Source organism: Arachis duranensis, chromosome 6 (assembly GCF_000817695.3).
Source record: "Arachis duranensis cultivar V14167 chromosome 6, aradu.V14167.gnm2.J7QH, whole genome shotgun sequence".
NCBI classification, from domain to species: domain Eukaryota; kingdom Viridiplantae; phylum Streptophyta; class Magnoliopsida; order Fabales; family Fabaceae; genus Arachis; species Arachis duranensis.
In genome coordinates, this window is record NC_029777.3 from 84,968,337 (window position 1) to 84,977,639 (window position 9,303).

General features: G+C 35.3%; 1 protein-coding gene across 6 annotated transcripts; it reads right to left on the bottom strand.

Annotated features, from left to right (window-relative positions):
- Positions 1-1,832: 1,832 nt before the first annotated feature.
- LOC107494379 (diphthine--ammonia ligase) lies at positions 1,833-9,118 on the bottom strand. Of its 6 annotated transcripts, none has more exons than XM_052262893.1 (13): positions 8,469-9,118; positions 7,758-7,861; positions 7,596-7,667; positions 7,362-7,441; positions 6,179-6,404; positions 6,034-6,066; positions 5,596-5,678; positions 5,380-5,452; positions 4,757-5,090; positions 4,318-4,649; positions 3,345-3,682; positions 2,597-2,951; positions 1,833-2,487 (listed from the first exon to the last, which is right to left on the bottom strand). In XM_052262893.1, exons 2-13 carry the CDS (start codon positions 7,833-7,835, stop codon positions 2,263-2,265), a joined length of 2,229 nt encoding a protein of 742 aa, XP_052118853.1. In that variant the 5' UTR covers positions 7,836-7,861; positions 8,469-9,118; the 3' UTR covers positions 1,833-2,262. The 6 variants fall into 6 exon arrangements, with proteins under 6 accessions (XP_052118853.1, XP_052118852.1, XP_052118854.1 ...); XM_052262892.1 differs by having other exon boundaries at positions 7,758-7,866; XM_052262894.1 differs by having other exon boundaries at positions 7,758-7,873.
- Between the last annotated feature and the right edge of the window lie 185 nt (positions 9,119-9,303).

The window sequence follows — 9,303 nt, forward strand, 5'->3', positions numbered from 1 at the left end:
TTCTGTTTGTTGGTTAGTATAAGAAATAAATAATCTGAAAATTAAATTAACTCTGGTCTTCTATTTTATTGTATTCCAATTGCAATTTCTGTTTGTTGGTTAGTAAGTTTTTTTATTGTACTCGCAATTCACCCTTTGATACAGAAACATGAAGACGATGAAGAGGGCTACTTGTGTTTTTGTGTTTTGCGCTTTTGCTGCTTTGTAATTGTTGACTGGCTGAATGCTGTAGCAAATTGTTAACTGGCTGAAGAGATGTTTAGGACTGCATATCAGGCGTACACAGATATTATCAACTCAAGATGGGACAAGCATTTGAATAAAGATCTTCATGCGGCAGCTTACTTCCTGAATCCTAAATTCTTTTTTAATGAAAATTATAAAGAAGCACCTGATGTTATACAAGGTTTGCTTGATCTTGTTACCTTGTATTGCAAGTGTAACAATTTGGATTCAGTTCAGGCATTGAAAGAAATACATTTATATAGAGATCGGAAGGAAAGTTTTGATAGACAAGAAGCTATTTGAGCTGCATCTGAACTTAAGTCTGGTAAGAATATGGCTGAATATTTGTTTAATTAATAGTAATTTGTTTTATGCTCCTATGTTCTTAATTGATATCTTCTAATATGCTATGGTTTTATAATTGGGAGATGAATTGTGGAGGTTATTCAGAGGCTCTGCTCTATGTTTACAAAAGATAGCTGTTCGCATTCTTAGCCAAGCATCTGCTTCTTCTCGGTGTGAGAGAAATTTGAGTCTTTTTTACCAGATTCATACAAAAAGAAGAAATAGATTGGAGCATGATAGACTGAATGACATTGTTTATGTTACCTATAATTTGCGTCTTAAATCCAAGTAATATATGTTTCATGAAATACCATATTGTTTCATTTGTAATCTTTATCATAACAAATTTGTAAATTATTAAATCTTCATATATTGTATTTAACTTTTTAGGAAGGAAAAAGAAAAAAAAGCAAAAGACACAATATGATCCAATTGATTATGAAAGCGTCAGTCAAGTTGACTTCTGGGTGACTGAAGAGGTTGTAGAGAAAGAGTCTGATCTTCCTGGTAATGTGGATGACTTATTGCGTGAGTATAGTATATTTAGTTTCTAATGATTTATTAGAATGTTGTTAGTTTGTAATATAATGATAACATGTCTATTTTATAAGGTGAAATTGATGCTGATTTATATCAAAGTGGCAGTGGTAATAGTGGTCTTTATGCTGCATCTCTTAATTCTTCTGCTCAACAGGGTAGGAATGAAGGTGAAAATCATCCCACCGAAACAGATTTGCAACAAATTATTGCGGATTTTGATGATTGATAAACCATGATGTTGAAATTTAATATTTAGATATGCTTTTATTACTATTTAACTTTTGAGTTTGGATTTTGATAAGATCATATATATTTGGTTGATGATATTTTACATAGTGTTTTAAATTTCGAAGATATTTTAAGATTTATATTAGACTATAATTATATTTTAAAATGTGTATTTATAATTTATTTATTATTTCTATTGGTAAACGATTTTTTTTTTTGAACCACCAGTTAGACCAATTAGACCTGTGAACCAGTGACTAGAGCAATTTGATGACCGATTCGATTTTCTGAACCTTGATTTACACTCATATTTACAAAGATTTTGTACCAAGAAATATATAATTTGCACTTATATTTACCAAAGTTTTACACTCATAACCAATATAGTTTGTACCCACATTTTTTTAAAGTTTGTACGTATAAATTAGTAAAATTTATTTGTTTAAAATAATTTAACGTTGTGCTTGTTAATTGATGATTAAAAATACTAAAAATTGCTAGTCCCAAGAGTTCCTCTAAATAAATATTCAACAAAAGATAATGTTTTCGTATACACCATAAGAATTAAGTAACTACACTTTGAAGTAAATTAATACGGCCATGACAATCCTTTAAAGTACAACATTCCATGCGGCAGAACCTGATGTAATTTTAGTTTTACCCTACCTTTACACCCAATCTAACATACCCCAAGTGTAATTTTTTGTTTTGCCAAAACCAAAAGCAACAAAACCTCAGAAATTGTATTACTTTGGGAAAGATCAATGAAATTTGATCAGCCCCATTTGAACCTGAATTTCTCTAACGCCTATTCTATCCAAATTACCAAGGAATTCCAGTAAAACAATCTTTCCACGTCCATTTCGTATATAAAATGACAATATAAATATAACCAAGCTAGAACATAAGAGTTTATCCAGCAATTTATGCCCAGGATTTCTGGCCGAGTAATTCGCAAGTTATTATATTAGACATGGATGAAGCAGACCTACCAGCACCGATGACAGGAACTATGTTGAAGATTGGCTCCTCGCCATTTAAAACTTTCTTCTGACTCGCTTCAGAAAGTTCCAATAGAGCCTTGTTGAACGTAGGCAGCAGCATAGCTATCGACATTTGAAGGCTTGCAGGGATATAGATCCTCAAACTCTGCACAAGATAGAGAAAATCAATTATTTGCATCAATACATTAAATAAAGAAAGCTTTGGGCATTTAAGATGAAAACATCTGGCATGTCATACTTAAACACATACTGACCATTAAATCTTCCCAGCCAAACCCATTATCGGCCATGACTTTGTCCAGAAGATAGAAGCAGAATCTTGATGACTTCTCCATGAGCGACTTATATTGAAGATATTGATCATCATTGACAGAATCAGCAGACACAGAATGGAAACATATCTTTGCAGCATCCTCACTTGTAATAGATAATGTAACAGCACAAATCTTTCCTGGAACCACAAGTTTCTGAATACAAGAATCATGCCAATTTTCCTGCTTGAAACCCCAGTAGTGGGGTGCTTCGGAACCAGAACTTTCTGTTATGGTCTCAGTTGCTATCTCCGTGCCATCGTCAACATAAAGAACAGGCTTTATTTCTACACATGCACTGGAAAGATGCCAACCAAATCTTAGCATTAATATCATATCAACATTTATCATGAAGAAAAACACAAGCCATTCAATAAAAACCATCCCCTTACAACCAACCTGCCCCATATCAAACAGTAATATAAAATAACAGCATAAAATAAAGTAAAAAAGAGAACTCAGCTAGTATGCTGAGAACTCAGTGCTGCTTTATCTTTAGTTATGCTGAGAACAATTCACTGATAAAAGATACCACAACTCACAATAAGGAAGCATAATACAGAAAAGGAAATTATAATTCCTACAAAGTTATAAAAAGGCCTGCCTAAAAATTGCATATCCATAAATTTGTGTATGGGTGTAGGAGTGCGTAGATCAGAGAAATCACAGATTTATGGGACGGCCATAGTACCTTTTAGGTAGATCAGGAACAAGGACATAAAGGACTACGGGATCTAATGCTTTGCAGGTGTTTTGTTCCTGTAACTGAAAGATCCTCATCTGCCTAAGGATTGTTTCTAGTTTCTCCTGCATATCATGTCTCTCTGATGATGAGACACGTTTAGAACAGTAAACAACAAACATAATTGCTGATGTGGATATTGAACAACGAAAGCATTTTGCCACAGCTTCACAGTTTCTGAGAGCCAGTTCCAGTTCAGCACTAGCACCTCCACTGCAAAGATTCATTGTTGGAGGGTCAAGTCCCAACTGACCAGCCATATGAAGTATATTATCGTGCAAGGTTGCCTGAAAGCCAAAGCATTAACATTATAAAAGGACATTTCACCAGATAACATTTGAAATGTGAAAGTATATACCAAATACCATACATTAAATGATGAAGGAAAGTTCGAGGTACCAAACAAACAGTCACTACAATTGTATCATTCAATCAGATAACTAAATACACTTTCTCATATTTTAATGAGAGCATCTATAATAATTCCCAAGACATGAATCATGACACTCAAATATTATAGATATTTAGAAAAGAAGTTCAAAAGGCAGTTGATTATCTGGTTTCAACCAAGTAGAGACTGTAGTCAATAAACCAAGGTTATTTTGTCCAGTTGCTACAGTTGAAATATTAAGGATTCACTAAATTATTTTATTTTAAAAAAATCACTCTTCTTTGAGGACTCGCATGCTACAATTTTTCTCTATGGAACATGGTGCTTCCGTGGTACAGTAACTTTGTCATCAAGATCCAAGACAGGCATAGCACTTGTGGGTCCAAACCAGTATATTTTGACCAAAAAAAGAAGTCATTCTACCTATAGTTTTACTGTCAACATTGCATAGAATAAACCACTTTCAGTTGTGACCAAGTCAATTTTCACAATGAGAAAGGAAACGAAAATCATGAGAGAGGTTGGATTTACCTGACTGTATGGCCCAATGCAACTAGGTGCCCAAGAGGAAATACTCTGTACATGCAAAACCTTTTTATCTTTATTACTTGACGCAAGAACTTCCATATATGCTTTGCTGAAACCCATCTCTACTAGAGGCATTTCAACTGTACTACGTGATGGGACACCAAATGGACACCTCTGCTGGGTTATAAATTTTACATATGTCTCATTTGCCTCTGAGAACTTACTCATTTCATCTATGTAAAGGTGAATATAGACAACATTCTCCCACCCAAAGCCAAAGCCAGCTAATAGTGATTCAGTTTTTGCCAAAACAGTCTTCAAATCTTCCCGCAAATCTGCTCTTGAAAAATAAGATACATGTCCGTCAAGGAAAGAAACTATGCATAAATATAACGAGGCATTGAAATAATCTGAAAATAAACAGGAAAGTAATGAAGACCACCATTGCATGAATCTTGTAACGAGCAACTTAAGGAGAGTGTTCTCTTGTTATTTGTTCTTGAGATGTTAAATTTATGTGCTAAGTCATCAATTGGGTCAGCACTGCAATCCAACGACTTAAATGTGTCTTCACATCTTTCTAAAGTGTCTTCCACTTCAAACACAGTTCCCAGTTTCTGAACATAAGTTTCACTTATGTTGTCTGGTGATGTTAAAGATTGAATATCTACCTTCTTTTCCAAATGAAATTTCAAGGGATGAAGGATTCCAACAGGAGCTATGGAATCTGAAGAGTGCCTCACAACTTGGTATTCATCGAGCACAATTCGAGCATTCTGGATATTCAAAGGAATATCATGATGAAAGAAGAAAATAGAAATACAAATAGCGATTAAAATTGAAGCAAAATGAGTAGCAATGACAAGATTGAATTCTCAAGTTCAGTGTGATCACAAAAATGACATCAATATGAACAGAAGCTAATTAAGACCAACTTTATGAACGGTAACAAATATGTAAGGAACAGCTCCAAATTCATAATGTATGGTGGACCAGCCAGAGCACTAGGAATGTAGGACAAATAATCCAAAGATTATATAGCCAAAAGAGAGACAGTAAACTTACAATGAAGAGAGGGCAATCAAGAGTTAACGTTTCATATTCCCCTCCTTCACCACAAACATTAATTCCATATAACCTGCAAAAGGTAATACAAGAAAGGATGAACTAGACAGAACTATTAAAAAACCATAGCATGATGTTATTCTAGAAACTTTGAAGAATTTGCATAGATACAACACAAAATAAATAAATAATGGAAAATAAATAACTTTAACATACTCTTTTAATTTGTGCAAATAAGCATTTAAGAAGGCTATTTCTTTACCCAAGTGCTTTCCAGGCACCAAACCCATGGCGGCTACCTTGTAAAATAGATAAAGCATTAAATTCCAGACTAAAAATTGCCTTATACAAAAGCAAGTTGAACATAATAATTACTATATAGAAGTAAATGTCATTGCTTGCATAACACTTTCTTTCTATGGCGCCATATCATTCATTCAACTCACTTTCATACATTCAACACCAAGCCAATGCTCAATTTTATAAAAGTACTAACATTAATATCATGACATCTTTGATTGTTGTCAATTGTTGACAAGTTAGAATAAGAACAACCATATGATTAGAACATAGGAATTCTCTCCCATTTATAATGAAGAAGAAAAACCATAAAGAGAGCAAGAGACATTACAAGGAAAGTTAAACAAATTATACCTTTACAGTCACAGCCAAAATTCCATTTGCAATCTGGTCAGGAAACTGAGTTAGTATTATATGAAATCTGAATGATAAGAACCAAAAAAACCAATGCATAATTGCATGCATGCATGACTAGACTATCAATTATGCTGCCATTTACCATTTCTTGGAGGAGCAATGATTGATCTTGTTTCCATAAGTATGCCAGAGAAACAAGGCCTAACCTTGAACAAACACTTTCCACCCGCAATCTCTGATAGTCAGATGCAATGGCCCCAGAAGACACTGCAGTAACTTCAGGTATCTGTCTTTTCACTTCACGAAGTAAAATAAACATATCTTCAACTTCATCACCCTGGGTTGTTCTGTAACCAAGCTCTTGATGTCTATCAAGAAAATATCATTTGAAGGTTAAAACTGAACATTAATTATATCAATTCATATTCTAAAGCTCTGGAGAATGCAATCTGGAATAAGCATTTAGAATTACAAACAAGTTTGATTACAAGAAAGGATACCCTTAATAAAGAAGGATTCAGATATGGTGACTGAATAAGGATGAAGAAAGAAAAAGGAAAAAGATACGGGGATTCGTACTATGCCCTGCCCAAGAAAAAATGCTGAAAACTAATAATAAACTTCTCTCCGCGTTTCTCTCTTAGCATATCCTTATAAGTTCCTGTGTACAAATGACCCTCTCCCACTACTGCTATGCTTTCTTCTTAGGGCCTGGGCCGAGCTATGGCATTTTTCAAGCCTTTTTATAAGGGAAATCATCCAACTCTAGATCAATTTCTATTGCCTAGGTCTGCTGTAGGCAGTAGAAAAGAGAAATTTTTGTGGAATTGCATTTTTCATCTTCAATAACAGATTTCTCACAAACATGTTTTATGAGACAGGATTAGACATTTAGCATCAATTTGGTGCAGAGCTCATGACCTTTATACAGAACTTCCTCTCTTAGACATGTTGAAAGATTGAAAAGCTATGCTTTATGGATAAATCTTTTATTTTGTTTTTATTTTGTATAGGGGGAAACCGTATCCCCAGTTTGTATTATCCTTCTTCTCATCTAAAAGAATCTCTTTTTCTATATATATAAAACACATGATGCATCTCAATCTTTCTAAAATACATATCAAGCCTTTTTATGACAATAATTAAGACATGAATTGCAAGTAAACAAATCGCCTTTTGAACTTGCATAACATAATCCGTAAAGCATGTTATGAGGACTTTTAGTTACATCCCAATTGCCTTAAAATTATCTGAAACTAACCTATGAACTTGCCTAAAATAAAATCATACGTTCTACAAAACAGATTTATGTCAATAAAGCTTGCCTTGTTGATCCTCGAATTCGCCTCCTGAACAATGGCAACCCCATGCATTCCGCGTAGCTAACAATAATTTGATGACCAACCTAAAACAACAATCTCTAAACATGAATGAAGAAACAAAACTAAAACAACACTGACCTAACAATTGAAATGTTGAATTTTATTGCTATACCATATTCAAAGTATTACTAAGTTAAAATGCAAATAACCAAAATAATGTGAAAGAAGAAAGCATACGGTTTGGTACATGTAGCTATCAAGCTCGTCGACGTCATCATCAGCAGGTAACAAGTTCGCCAACGCAACTATCTACCTCCAACACCAAAAAGCAAAATCAAAGGAAATTAAGGGAAGAGAAATAATTTTAAAAAGTAGAATTAAAAAATAAAAAAGGGGAACCTGGTGGCCATAGTGAATGGACTTCATCATGGCATAGCAGCTGTCTTTGCCACCACTAACGAGCGCCACCACCTTCATACTCGCTCACTCACTCACTCACTGAACTGAACTGAAGACTTGAGTTTTAGGGTTAAAAAAGGTAATTACCAAGGTTGCAAGAACCAAACCGGTCATTGAACCGATCAAGTGATGGTTCAATGGTTCAATGATCTAACTGGGGTTGAATCATAGTTGAACATGTTTAAAAAAAGTTCAACAATAACTTCAAGTAATCAAGTAATCAAGTAATCAATAACTTAACAGCATCATTTCCATTTCACATAAAGGAGTAAAGGACTGAATAGTAAAGATCCTCAAATCAAGAAGCATATAATCGTCACACAAAACAAAGTTCAATTCAATTACAAATTCCTAAACCTGCTGAATATAAGAGAGCTAAAGCATATAATCATATTTAGTTTTTGGTATTCTAATCAATTAATCAGCAACATGATTCTGACTTCTGAATCCAAACTAGACTGAAAACACATCAGCAACAAAAACTAAATTGAATCTAATTCCAAACTCAGAAACCAAATTAAATTGAATTCAGCATCACATCAGCATTCAACAAATTAAATAAGTAATCGAATTCCAAACTCAGAACACAAACTCAGAATCTTAAAAATTAATTGAAAAAAAAAACATGAGACTGAAGAAGCACTGGCTTACCGGAGAGATGGCGAGAGATGAACGGCGATGACAAAGTGAGCTCGGAGAGTGTGAGACAGAGTGAGCTAGCGGCGACCGTGTGAAACAGTTACCTGAAATCAGAGGAGAAGAGAAGGGGCGACAGCCAAAAATGACGAGAAGCAGAGAAGCAGAAACGACGCAGGAGGTGAGAAGCAGCGACGACCCACGGCGAGGAGCGAAGAAGCAGCGACGGCAAGAGACAGCTCGAAGAGGGACGTTGACCCGGACAAGGACAGAGAGAGCGCTCGAAGAGACGACGACCGAGCAACCTTCGCGACGGAGACGCCACGAACTCAACTCAGACCTCGTGCGACGGCGAGAAGAGGAGGAACGATGTGAAGAGGGCGGAGTAGAGCTTTCACAGGCGACGACGGCACCCACGGTCTGTCCCTGACGGCGGCGACAGCACCCTCTAGGAGAAGAGTTCGACGATGACTTTGAAGAGGGATGGTGGCTGCGGGCAACGTTCGAAGAAGGTTTAGGGTTGGTTCTTCTGCTGCAGAGAGACAGGGGTGGGGCGTGGGGAAAGGGTATTGGATGTAATTAGCATTTCTGAATTTTTACCGAATCGGTAACCTTCAAAAAATTCGGCCGATCCGGCGGTTCACTGGATAACTGCTAATTTGGTCGGTTCTTAGGCCAATTTTTTGCCAAGTGATTTTTAACGTCAATTCAATTGGTCAAATGGTCGATTCCCAACTAATTTAGCCGAATCGATCAATTTGGTTCGATTTTTAAAATTATGATAATATACGAAATATAGAATATGACATGAACACGAAACACCATATGACAATTCTTAAAAAATAAGAAA

Coding starts and splice junctions, on each gene's coding strand:
- LOC107494379 (XM_052262893.1), bottom strand. CDS start 7,835: ATGAAGGTGGTGGCGCTCGTTAGTGGTGGCAAAGACAGCTGCTATGCC. Junction 5,679..6,033: donor TTTTGGCTGTGACTGTAAAG/GTATAATTTGTT, acceptor CTATTTTACAAG/GTAGCCGCCATGGGTTTGGT. Junction 2,488..2,596: donor TTGGCTGGGAAGATTTAATG/GTCAGTATGTGT, acceptor TATCTTGTGCAG/AGTTTGAGGATCTATATCCC.